This window comes from Zalophus californianus, chromosome 6, assembly GCF_009762305.2.
Source record: "Zalophus californianus isolate mZalCal1 chromosome 6, mZalCal1.pri.v2, whole genome shotgun sequence".
In the NCBI taxonomy this organism is placed as follows: Eukaryota; Metazoa; Chordata; class Mammalia; order Carnivora; family Otariidae; genus Zalophus; species Zalophus californianus.
Genome location: NC_045600.1, coordinates 140,321,390 through 140,334,691, shown reverse-complemented (window position 1 = coordinate 140,334,691; position 13,302 = coordinate 140,321,390). Strand labels below are relative to the sequence as shown.

The 13,302-nt window shown below is 38.2% G+C and overlaps 1 protein-coding gene across 4 annotated transcripts in view; it reads right to left on the bottom strand.

The window, feature by feature from the left end:
- FANCI (FA complementation group I) overlaps window positions 1-13,302 on the bottom strand; it is an 82,555-nt gene that overhangs the window by 25,240 nt on the left and 44,013 nt on the right. For all 4 annotated transcript variants that reach the window (XM_027569553.2, XM_027569554.2, XM_027569555.2 and 1 more), the window contains 5 exons: window positions 7,926-8,056; window positions 7,366-7,436; window positions 6,084-6,198; window positions 4,897-5,019; window positions 2,748-2,816 (listed from right to left, as the gene is read on the bottom strand). In XM_027569553.2, coding sequence (XP_027425354.1) covers window positions 2,748-2,816; window positions 4,897-5,019; window positions 6,084-6,198; window positions 7,366-7,436; window positions 7,926-8,056 — 509 coding nt within the window. The remainder of the gene's footprint in view (window positions 1-2,747; window positions 2,817-4,896; window positions 5,020-6,083; window positions 6,199-7,365; window positions 7,437-7,925; window positions 8,057-13,302) is intronic.

The following is a 13,302-nucleotide window of genomic DNA, read 5'->3' as shown; positions in this document are numbered from 1 at the left end:
ATTACATTAAATGTGAATTGACTAGACATTCCCATCTAAAGGAGGGGTGTCATATTGGATTAAAAATGCAAGATCCCTGCTTTCACTTCTTTTGGGTATATACCCAAAGGGGAAATGCTGGATCAAATGGTAATTGTGCTTAATTCTTTTTTTAAAGGACTGCCATACTTTTTTCCACAGCAGCTGTACCATTTTACCTTATCACCATTAATGCACAAGGGTTCCAATTTCTGTATATACACACCACCATTTTTCACTTTGATAGCACACATCCTAATGGGTATGAAGTGGTATCTCACTGTGGCTGTGATTTGCTTTTTCCTAATGATTAGTAATGTTGAGCATCTTTTCATGTGTTTATTGGCTATTTGTGTATATACATATTTTGGATGAATGTCTATTCAAGTCCTTTGCCCATTTTTTAATTGGGTTGTTTTTGTTGTTGTTGATTTGTAGGAATTCTTTGTATATCCTAGGTATTAGTTCCTTATTGGATATATGATTTATAAGTATTTTCTCCCACTCGGTGGATTGCCTTTTCACTCTGTAAACAGTGTTCTCTGACTGTACAAAAGTTTTTAATTTTGGTGAGGACAATTTATCTTTTTCTTTTGTTACCTGTTCTTCTGGTCAATGTCCAAGAAGTCATTAACAAATCCAATGTCATGAAGCCTTTCCCTTATATTTTAGGAGGTTTATAATTTTAGCTCTTAATGTTTTAGTCTTTGATCCATACTGTGTTAATTTTTGTATACCGTGTAAGGTAAGAATCCAAATTCATTTTCAGAATGTGAACATCCAGTTTTCACAACATCATTTAACATCATTTGCCGAAAAGATTCCCCTTGTTTTTATTTATTTATTTACTCAGCTACTTACTTATTCATTCATTCATTTGAGAGAGAGCGAGCACGAGCAGGAGGAGGGGCAGAGGGAGAGGGAGAAGCAGACTCACCGCTGAGCAGGGAGTCTGACATGGGGCTCGATCCCAGGACCTGGAGATCACAAACTGAGCCGAAGGCAGACGCTTAACCATCTGAGCCACCCAGGTGCCCCAAGATTCTCCTTGTTTTTAATCTAGTGCTTTTTACGTGAGGATTTTCATCCTTGGGCTCTTGAGCCAGGAAGATCTGAGTTCAAATCCCAGCTCTGCCACTTCCTACCTATGTGATCTTGGACAAATTACTTAACCTTTCAGAATCTAAAATGGAGATTATTTCTATTTCACAGGGTTTTGTAGGATCAAATGAGATCACCCACCTTATAGTGCCTCATACACACTTGGCCCTCTCTATAATACAGTATGGTATTGTTGTTATTATCAGTACATAATTGCATCCTGAACTCTTGTTAGGGAAGTTACCAAGAAGATGTGACCACCAGTTTACCCATGAGCTGGACCTGGGGGATCAGAGGTCCTCATCCTCCCCTCCCCTGTCCTTGGAATGTGGGTTCTGCTTGCCTTCCTGCTCCCAGAGGCTGCTCCAAGGCGATAGCCTTGAGATGGTGATGATGCTGAGAATATCTACACAGTATATGTGACTAAGCTCAGTTAAGGCCTCTATTTAACCTTCTATGGATGTGGCAGGTGACTGCACAGGGATGCACTGGTCTTGCTGCTGCCCAAGACAAGCCTCACATATAAGTTCCTTTTGCTTCTTAAAGCTGCTACCTACCAACTTGGAGTAGCCTGCCTCTTTTGCTGGTCCCTCCCTGCCCTCTGAGTATAAGGTCCGGTTTCAGATTATACCCGGGAAGCTCTGTGAGGGTTACAAACCAACAAACTCTCAATATATAAAAAGATTCAAATACCATATAATAAAATATTATTTAGCCATAAAAGGGAATGAAGTACTGATAGATGCAACAACATAAACCGTGAAAACATTAAGTGAAAGACATCAGTCACAAAAGATCACATATTGTATGATTCCATTTATATGAAATGTCCACAATAAGCAAATCTATAAAGACAGAAAGCAGATTAGTGGTTGCTTAGGGTTAGGTGGCTGGGAAAAGGATGAGAAAATTATGGGGTGGTAGCTAAAGGGTGTGAGGCTTTTTTCTGAGGCGATGAAATGTTCTAAAATTGATTGTGTTGATGGTTGCACAATTCTATGAATACTAAAAACCAATGAGTCGTATACTTTAAATGGGTGAATTGTATAGTATGTAAATTATTTCTCAATAAAGTAATTTAAAAAAAAGATTCAAATAATGTTTAATGAATAAATGTTCAGGGTAAAAGGTCTTATTTATGCCAAATATTCTCCAGCTGAATTCTTCTCCTTGTGATCATCCTATGAAAAATTTCTTAATTTAAAAAATCTTTTTTTAAACTGAAAAGTACAGAAAATAACCAAGAGACACCCATGGATCTGTAACCCAGATTTAACATGCCCATATTTTGCTACATTTGCTTCAGATCTCTCTTTTCTTCTAGAAGTAAAACAAACAGACACAGCTGCTGATAGCCCTTATACAAATGGTTCTTTAAAATGTCCTTCTGACTTAGGGTGCACACCATTAACTGGGAGGATAACCGTTCAGATGATGGCAATACGGCGGACAGAAAAGTGGTAATTAAAATAAAACATCAGGACATCATCACATACCCAGACATGTTCACAATGTACCAGGGTACTATTTGGGAATTATTTTATATTTTGAAGTTTGGGAAATGTCAATCATCTCTCCATGCCTTCTTATCTGTTCTGTATAGCCATAAAATAAAAGACATGTATTACCTGTGAAAGTAGAGTCTGCATGATTGAATTAGCCAGCTGAGAGTTCCTTCGAAGGACATCATAGAAACCCTAAGAGGAAACAAACAGTAAGCTCTTTAACAGATATACTAGTGATTTGAACAATCATAACTTTGAAGCAATACTCTTTCTTTACCCTATTCTCAATTCTTTGAAAAAGACTGAGACCATATTTGCAGAAGGAGAAACTGATTCAGGAAGTTTAGATTATTTGCCTAAAAACAGCTAAAAAGAGATCTCTGATCACTAAGAACTGGATTAATAAACTGACCATAACTGTTACAATTTTTAAACAACAGGTCACTTCAGGCTTTGGAGTACTTTGCTCTTTTACAGTCAAGAATGTCCCAAGCTTCATTCTTTTTCTCTCATCCCTCATTAAGTCTTCTCTTCCAGGACTTTATGTCCACTTAGTTTCCAGGGCTTCAAAAGTGTCTCCTAGCCCTAAGCACCTTAATGTAAATGACTGTGATATTTCTTCCCATCCCAAATTTCCCAATCATAGTTTAAACCTACTTAAATTAAAGGACGCCTGGGTGGCTCAGTCGGTTAAGCATCTGACTCTTGACTTTGGCTCATGATCTCAGGGTTGTGAGATCGAGCCCCATGTCAAGCTCTGTGCTGGGCATGAACCTGCTTAAGATCCTCTCTCCCTCTGCCCCCCTGCCAACCTATTTAAATTAAAATCCTGGGGAGAACTTTCTTTTTGGAACCAGGAAAAGAGACTGTACAGTTCATCTTTGAGAAAAAGCAAATGAGAATTGACCCCCTAAAATAATCTGTTAAAGAAAAGACACAAAGGAAAATTAGCCCTAATTTTTTATAAATGTATAATGATAAAAGATACTTATGGTCTTGGCACAAAAATCTACAGATGTAATCAAGGAAGAGCATATGAACAGAAACAGACTTAGTACACATAAAGAAGGCAATAATGTCTGGACAACTGGTTAACCTGGAGAAAAGTTAACTCCTTATATAGTATAGCAAGACAATTTCAGGGCGCCTGGGTGGCTCAGTTGGTTAAGCGACTGCCTTCGGCTCAGGTCATGATCCTGGAGTCCCGGGATCAAGTCCTGCATCGGGCTCCCTGCTCAGCAGGGAGTCTGCTTCTCCCTCTGACCCTCCCCCCTTTCATGCTCTCTCTCTCTCATTCTCTCTCCCAAATAAATAAATAAATAAATCTTAAAAAAAAAAGACAAATTTCGGATGGACTAAGCAGCTAAACATAAAAAACAACATCATAAAAAACTAGAAGACAATATTAGTGAATATTCATTGGAAGGCTATGGACTCTTCACACATAAAAATAGCATATCTTAAAGGAAAGATCAAAAAAGAACCAAAAATTGGTATTTTTGTAGGTCTGAAAGTATCATCATCATCACCACCACCACCACCACCAAGCAAATGGCAATCTGGCATACACTTGCAATGAATATGACCAAAAATGTTAATATCAATATATAAGAGTTTTTACAAACTGATGATGTAACATCTTCAATGAATAAATGAACTCCAATATCCTAACAGATTAGTCTATGATCCATATCAAGTTAATTTTTAAAATTTGGAGCTAGATAAGGGCAGAGATTCTTTTTTGCACATGGATGACTACAGAAAAGAGTCAACATAGTAGGTCTGAGACTGTTATCCTCAGTAAAGGCTGCTTACAAGATTGACCCTTGGGCGCCTGGGTGGCTCAGTTGGTTAAGCGACTGCCTTCGGCTCAGGTCATGATCCTGGAGTCCCAGGATCAAGTCCCACATCGGGCTCCCTGCTCAGCAGGGAGTCTGCTTCTCCCTCTGACCCTCTTCCCTCTCGTGCTTTCTATCTCTCATTCTCTCTCTCAAATAAATAAAATCTTTAAAAAAAAAAAATAAATTAAAAAAAAAAAAAAAAAGATTGACCCTTGGTGGGGTGGCTGGGAATCTGGCTAGGAAAGTCTCCTACACCGATACAAAGCATTCCCTAAATGATAGGTTTATTGTGCGTAAACTGTACAGTGTGATTTATGCTTAATATCTTGATTTTCTTCTGGGTGTTTGGAATTGTGGCTAACCATCACAAACTACCAATCCTAACTGCCTCAAATAAGAGTGAACTATACATTCCTTCCATTCTGACTTACCTCGTAAAGCATGAGTCGAACATCAGCCTGCTGGCCTAAGCATCTCCTCAAACTGTCCATGATCTCAAGGCAAAAAGTTTCGTTGGCAACAGAACTGTAATGGCTGTGAACATCCACATGGACCTGAAAGGAGGAGAGGCCAGTTGTTATGCATTTTACCAAATTAATTTTCATAAAGGAGGTAAAATGAACCTATGTTCTTGGTCAGAAGCTTTGACTTAGCTTTCCTCACATGCCAAAACCCAGAACTGAGGCTGACATTACAATCGTCACGAGGCTATAAGTGCCACTCTTATTCTGGTTTAGAGTAACAATTTTCAAGCATTTTAACATTAACTCTTGTCCATCCCTTAAGGTCTTCCTTGACAAAGTCAGCTGCTTAGGAAGACACACAGATGATTTCATGCCTCTAGAACCCAGGAGTCATAACATACTTGGTTTTACTTAAAGGGCCTAAAGTGCTTCCTTTAAATGTCTTCAGTAGCTAGCAGAATCTAGCTCTTTTTGCTTCCACAAAATCCTGAGAGGTTTAAAGGTGGGTAATTTTTAGTTTAGAAATGGACAAGACAAAGAATAGCCCTTGTTTGATTTATATAATAAATCCAGCAACTGTAGACCAAGACTCGTAATCATTACTACAGGCCTGTCCTCGAGGTAGGTCATACAGAGCCGTCGAATCCCCGCTCTACCTGTTGCTGCTCGTATCACTCTGGGCAAGCTATTTAACCTTCCTGGGCCTTAGTCTTCTCATACGTAAGATGGGGATGCTGATAACAATAAACTGATACCCCGTGCTCCTAATATTTACTCTGTGCCATATGTTATAAACAGAAGTTTTGTATAATTACACTAGAGCAATAAAGGATTCCTGATAAAACTGTCATATTAACTTGTTATTTACAAGTCATATAGTATGTAATTTAAGTTATAAAAACAATTTCATTGCTCCAAAGTCTGGATTACCAAAAAATTGTGAAAAGTTTTATTTTCTCAGATTACCAGGCTTGATAAAAGTTCATGTGCAAAGTAAATAAACTATTAAAAATGGGGATAATAATAGCCATCTAGACTCAGACTCTCAGTCTCAGGATCATTGGTATAACCTGAACAGGAGGAGAAAAGCACAGCTTGCCCATCATCAACTCCTGCACTGATACACGCCATGGTGCCGTGTGTGCACCGCTTACCTGGCTGACGCCGAGGGGCTGACTGCACTGAGAGGACGACAAGCTGCCCAGAACCTTAAAGTTCTTCAGGAGCAGCAAAAAGCCAGCAACTGCAGATTTTCGGGCACCAAGCTGGCTAGCTCGGGAATAGACAGAGAAGTAGTTAACAAACAGTACTAAGTTCACAGGGATAGGCTTCTGGGTCAGAAAAGTCCAGTTAGCTCTATACAGAGAAGGAATAAGCCATAAAGCACAGAGCGAAATAAAATGAATTTAAATACTCAAAATAAAGCATCAGCTGTTCCTGGCAGTTAGGGGTAGAGGAATTCAGACGTTTCACTGTCTACTCAACCTCATGGCACTATCTATACTTTCTTCTATGTGGGGAGTGAGAATAGGAGTACTGAGAAGCTCTCCAACGGGCCAAATGTCTGAAGGAGTACTTCTCTTCCTCACAGAGGAGTCTAGTGCTTGGTGCTTTGTAAACCCTCCATTCAGAAAAATGATACACTCATCTCACTGAGGCTCTAATTCACGGAGAGCTACAACATACAAACCTTGGCCTAGCAGACATGCTCCTGGGTAAGCAATAACAAAAAACTGTCAATTCTAGAAGAGGGATAATTACTAGTTGTTCCCCTGGATATCCACGAATGCACTATAAAAAAAAACCAATGTGATATTGAGCAACTCATATTTAAAGTACCAAATGCTTTCTACCCATTACTGGTCTCATAATACTTTTTAGGAGGTAATATCATCATCTCTAGCTTATAGACTAAGAAATAAAGGAAGAGAGGTCAGGAGGCATTGGCTAAGCCAAAAAAAATCCCTCAGACTGCTTAACAGTTTATGTGGTCTACAGTCACCAGACCACAATTCCGATCGATGTTCACTAGAGTAAGTTTCCTGAATATTTTAATTAAGGTGTTTTCCTCTTCGAACTGTTGCCAACTGGCACTGAACCTTGTCCTGAAGATTATTCCAGGGGTGTTAGCAGTGTACCTGAGATCACACGCTCGAGTTCTAGCCCCACCAACCTCCGTTTGACTTTTGGAAAGTCTCTAAGCCAGAGTTTCCTGATTTGTATGGTGAAAACTGTAATAATTCTGTCTTTATATGGTTAATCTGAAGACGGAATGAGAGAAGGAAAGCTGCACAAGGCCTTGCTTGATGGAAGCTGTTCTGCTGGGTCAGACATCTGCATGACCACTGTGAACAGACGATACGAGGAGACACCAGAGAGGACGGTGAGTAGTGTCAGAAGGCATTACTTGCTAGGGTCTCACGGGATGCTCCATACCTGGCAAACATGGCTTTCCGAAGGACAAGTATCAAGGAGTCTCTCACTGACATGCTGACTTTGAGAAGGGGCTGAAAGACAAAGAATAAGTGGGTAAAACAAAGAAACAAACAAAAAACCCAAATTTATTAGCCTTAGCTCATTTCTACCCAATACTGTTACAATTAGGCTTATAGAGGGAAATCTGGTTCTGTTTTTAAATACATGTTTCAATATTTATTACACTTAGTTAATAAGGACAATAGTATCCTTTGAAATACTAAATTTAAACTAATCATTAATGCCTTTAAACCTATTGTCCTCAGTTTTCTAAGGGCTTTTCAATCACTTCACTAACTTGAAAATGAGTCAAAGGAAAGAGAATTGTGACAGGAAGAAGGTGTAAACTTGGAAACAGAGTCTAGCTCAGTGCCCCTGCCCTTTTAATACAAAACTTTATGCTTAAGAATCAAGAGATATAAAATTTCTCAGACATTTATATTTATGAAGAATCACATCAGATTTCCATTAGGCACTTCAACCTTAGTCTTGTCAAATTCCTTCGGAGTCAGAAGACTTACCTGAACTGCCTTCAGCAGCCCTTGTACAGTTTGAAGGGGCAGAAAGGATAAATAGTCAAAAGTTTCTGTGATTTTAGAAGAACAACTCTGAAGAACTAAGGGTGCATACATGATGATATTTGAAAGCAGATCTGAAAAACAGAATCTACAGTGAGTTGCCTCAAACAATAAAGATTTAACAAGTAAAAGGAAAATAAATATGGGAAATGAAATGGTAAAAATTTTTTGTTTCTTTTCCAAAGTATACTGCAAAATCAATTTCTACTGATCCTATATACTTTCTCTATGGTCAGTGTAACCAAAATACTTCAAACTTTGTTCTGTGATAATATTAAGACTATAAAAATTAATCTAAAAGGAGGGAAGAAATCCATTATACTGACAAGTAGCATACATCTTCATATTTCCAAGCTAAAGTAAATCAATAAATGAACTTTTATTATGTGTATACATAGTATAGTCTTAACCATAAAACATGGTCTCTCTTCCTTCAAGAATATTAATTTAGTTAGGAGTCAAGAAAAATACATTCTGAAAGAATGGAAGAGGTAAGTAACAGATCAACACCAAATATCTAATAATCCCAAACACAGTTTATTATTCCTAGCAAATGTAACATTCCTTAAATGTTAAAGAGAGAGTCTAAAGAGGAGCTCAAAGGAAGAGGAGATTGTCATGAGTTGGTGTGCTTTTGGAGAATAAAGAGAAGAACTTAAGCTGGATTCTGAAAGAAGGCTGACATTCAGATGCACCAAGAACCAGAAAGGCCTACTAGATGTAAAAGGAAAAGTAGGAGGCAAAATATGTAAAAGTAAATACAGGACAGGACAAATTCAGAAAACAGTGAGAAATCTGTGAAGCCAGGGTGAAGGATTCAGAAAAATAAATAAGTGAAGTGAATGTTGAAATGGCAGGATGGATCAAACTGTCAAGGACTTTAAGGGCCAGGATAAAGAGCTGATCATTTATTAAAGAAGGTATTGGTGACTTTTGAGTGACAGAGAGCTATTTTAGGAATACTTATCTGGTGGCATATGCAGGTTGAGTTGCTGCAGAGAGAAGAGAAAGCAGGGTCAACAGCTGGAAGCTGTGGTGATGGTCTAAGTGCAAGGCTGTAAGACTGCAAACCAGGCAATGGATGGGGAAGAAGGGTACAAAAATGAAGAAAAAATGAACAGTAAGAGAAAAAAAAGAGAGAACTTAGGTATCAAGTATGCTGGAGAAGATAAAAAGGAATTCCAGCTTCTGGAATTTGGAAAGCCAGGCTTTAAATAATAGAAATACAAATAATTGAAAGGGGAATTTGTTTGAAGGACACTGTATTGCATTTGAAATAAAAGTAAAAAGAAAAACCTAACTAGAAATAACCAACTGGAATGGAGGCACTGAACTCAGGAAAGAAGACAGTCTTGACATAAAGATTTGGAAGCCATGTCCACCAAAGTCCACAAAAATAACCGAAACCATGAAAATAGGCATGACATCTGTAAGAAGAGAATGTATAAAAGCAGGAACAGACTTCTGCTTCCCACCATCATGGAATAATGGTGAATACATTTATCCTCCCAGTTTATTTGTTTATTTTTAAATTTGTATTTGTCACAGGGACAGAGAGGGCGAGTGAGCACAAGCGTGGGGAGCAGCAGCCAGAGGGAGAAGCAGATTCCCCGCTGAGCAAGGTGCCCGATGCGGGGCTCGATCCCAGGACCCTGGGATCATGACCTGAGCCAAAGGCAGATGCTTAACTGACTGAGCCACCCAGGTGCCCTGTCCTCCCACTTTAAACAATAACAAGGAAAAAGGTCAAATTACACTAAACAATAATTTTCAGATACCAGGCAACAAGTAGTACAGGACCATGACCCCTGAGAGAAGGGAAACACAAAGGGTGAGCCTTATGACTGTCCCACCTTACTGCCTGGAGAGTTTTGAGGCAGCAGCAGAGAGGGGAAACTCCGAGTCCAGTGGTTTTCCCAATTTAAAGAGATGGAGATGGGAATTCAGGAAAGCTAAGGTGGCAAGAATTCACGGGGCAGAGTCCTAGAAAGGAAAGACCTCTATGGGAAGAAGGCTCTGGAGATGTGCAAGAAGCCCCCTTTGTAGGTCAGCTGTGCTTTGGTCGGTGTATGACTGTAAGGAAGCTACCATAAGCCAAGGAAAGACTCACCAGTAAGGAGCAGGCAGATATATTATCAGAGGTCACAAAGAACAGGAAATAGTTCACATTCACAAGAACCACAGTGGAGACACCTCATAATATAAAAGGTCCTATGCTCAGAAAGATATAAATGTCTAAATATGAAAAATTTACTGGATGAGATCAACAGCAGAGGAAAAGATCACTGCAGAAGAAAAGATTTGGGAACTAAAAGTTACACCAATACACGCTATCTAAAATGAAACAGTAAAAAAGACTAAAAATGAAAACCTGTGAGCTATGTAACAATGTAAGGCAGCCTACCACATACGTACTGCTGTGGGGCCGGGGGTGGGGGTGGGGGAAGTGTGTGCTAGTGGGAGGGAGATGAGAGAAAAAGTTTTTGAAGAAATAATCTCAAAACGTTCTAAACTCGATGAAAACCATAAACCTACAGATCGAAGAAGCTGGACAAACTCTAACCACCAGAAACATGGAGAAAGCTACACTAAAGCACATCATAATTAAATTGCTTAAAACCACTGATTAAGAGAAAATCTGAAAATAAAAAAAATTATATAGAGAGGAAAAGGGTATGAATGAAAGCTGACTTTTTATTAGAAATGATGAAAACCAAAAGAACAGTAAAGTAACATTTTTAGAGCACTAAAAAAAACAAAAATCCTGTTGGGGCACCTGGGTGGCTCAGTCATTAAGCATCTACCTTCAGCTCAGGTCATGATCCCAGAGTCCTGGGATCAAGCCCCACATTGTGCTCTCTGCTCCACGGAAAGCCTGCTTCTCCCTCTCCCACTCCCCTGCTTGTGTTCCCTGTCTTGCTGTCTCTCTGTCAAACTGATAAATAAAATCTTAAAAAAAAAAAATCCTGTCAATCTGGAATTCTATACCAAGCAAAAATACCTTTCAAAGAACTAACACTAGAGGCTCCTGGGTGGCTTAGTCGTTAGGCGTCTGCCTTCGGCTCAGGTCATGATCCCAGGGTCCTGGGATTGAGCCCTGCATCGGGCACCCTGCTTCGTGGGAAGCCTGCTTCTCCCTCTCCCACTCCCCCTGCTTCTGTTCCCTGTCAAATAAATAAATAAAATATTAAAAAAATTAAAACAAAAAAATCCAAAAAACTAACACTAAATGAAAACTTTTTGTGACATACAGAAGAATCCAACAATGGCAGATCAAAAGTTAAAGGCAGTCAGACAGAAAATGCTACTGGATAGAAATCTGGATCTAGGGGCACCTGGGTCGCTCAGTCGGTTAAGCATCTGCCTTCAGCTTGGATCATGATCTTGGAGTCTTGTGATCAAGGCCTGCATCAGGCTCCCTGCTCAGCGGGGAGTCTGCTTCTCCTTCTGCCCCTCACCCTGCTTGTGCTAATAAATAAATAAACTCTTAAAAAAAAGAAAGAAAGAAATCTGGATCTACACAAAGGAAAAAGCACCAGAGATAGTAAATGCATGGGTAAAAATAGAAGACATTTTCTTATTTTAAAAAATTCTTCAAAGACAACTGACTGTTTAAAGCAAACATAACCATGCAGATATAATTCAATAAATAGAGAAGTAAAATGTATGAGAATAGCACAAGTCATAAGAATAGAGGTAAGAAATGGATGTATATATACTGTTGAGGTATACCACTACTTAAAGGTAAACTATAGTAAGTTAAAGATGTACCATAAACCCTAAAGCAACCCGAAAAAAAATAAAACAGAGGTAGAAGTAATCAAATTAGCAAGATAAAATGAAATAGAAAAAAATTCAACCCAAATGAAGGCAGAAAAGGAGGAAAAAGGGAACCAAGTACAGATAGACAGAAAACAAAGAGCCAGATAATAATCACATTTTTTAAATCACATTAAATGTAAACAGCATGCCCCAACTTAAATTACAAGATTATCAAAAAAGATTAAAAAAGTAAGACACAATTGTACGTTTTCTACAAGAAGCCCGTGTTAACTATAAAGATATATATAAGTTAAAACTAAAAAGATGAAAAAAATATACCATGCCAACACTGACCAAAAGAAAACTGGAGAGGGGTGCCTGGGTGGTACAGTGGGTTAAGCATCTGACTCTTGATTTTGGCTCAGGTCGTGATCTCAGGGTTGTGAGACAGAGCCCTACATTGGGCTCTGCACTCAGTGCAGAGCCTGCTTAAGATTCTCTTTCCCTGTCCCTCTGCCCCTCCCACTCAATGCTCTCTCTAAAATAAATAAATCTTAAAAAAGAAAGAAAACTGGAGAAGTTATGTTAATATCAAAGTAGACTTCAGAACAAATAATATTCCCAGGAACAAAAAAGATCATAACAATTAATAGGTCAATTAACCAAGAGGACATAACAATCCTAAATGAGTATGACCCTATTAACAAAGTTTTAAGATACATAAAGCAAGAACTGATAGAACTAGAAGAAGCAGATACATCTATAATTACAAAGTCAGAGGTCTCAACACTCTTAATAGTTAACAGAAGAAGTAGACAGAAAATCTGTAAGGATACAGAAGACTTCAATCATCTAATTTTGAGTTATGGAAAACTGCACCTATTCTTTTCAAAAGCACACAGAACATTTTTCAAAATAGACCATACTGTGAGAATGAAACAAGTCTCAATGAATTTTTAAAAATTCATGTCTTAGGAGCGCCTGGCTGACTCCATCACAAGAGAATGTGACTCTTAATCTTAGGGTTTTGAGTTTGGACTCCGTGCTGGGGGTAGAGATTACTTAAATAAATAAATAAACTTAAAAAAACACTCGTCATAGATAGTATGTTTTATAACAAATTAGAAATCAACAACAGAAAAATACCTGGAAAATCTCCAAATATTCAAAAGCTGAACAACATTGTTCTAAATAACACGAAGGTCAAAGAAAAAATCACAAGGGAAATTAAAAAGAATTTGGACCTGAATGAAAATTAAAAACAAAATTTATGGGATGTAGCTAAGGCAATTTTTGATGGAAATTTATAGTTTAATGCTTGTATTAGAAAAAAAAGTCTCAAATTAATGACCTAAGCTTCTAACCAAAAAAAAAGCACAGATTAAACCCAAAGCAAGCAGTAGAAAGGAAACAAAAGAGCAGAAATAAATGAAACTAAAAACAAAAACATAAATTCAGTGAAACCAAAAGCTGGTTTTTTAAGATTAATAAAATTGGTAAATCTTGTGCTTCAGTGGTAAAAAAAAAAAAAAAAAAGAAGAAGATGCACATCATGGCT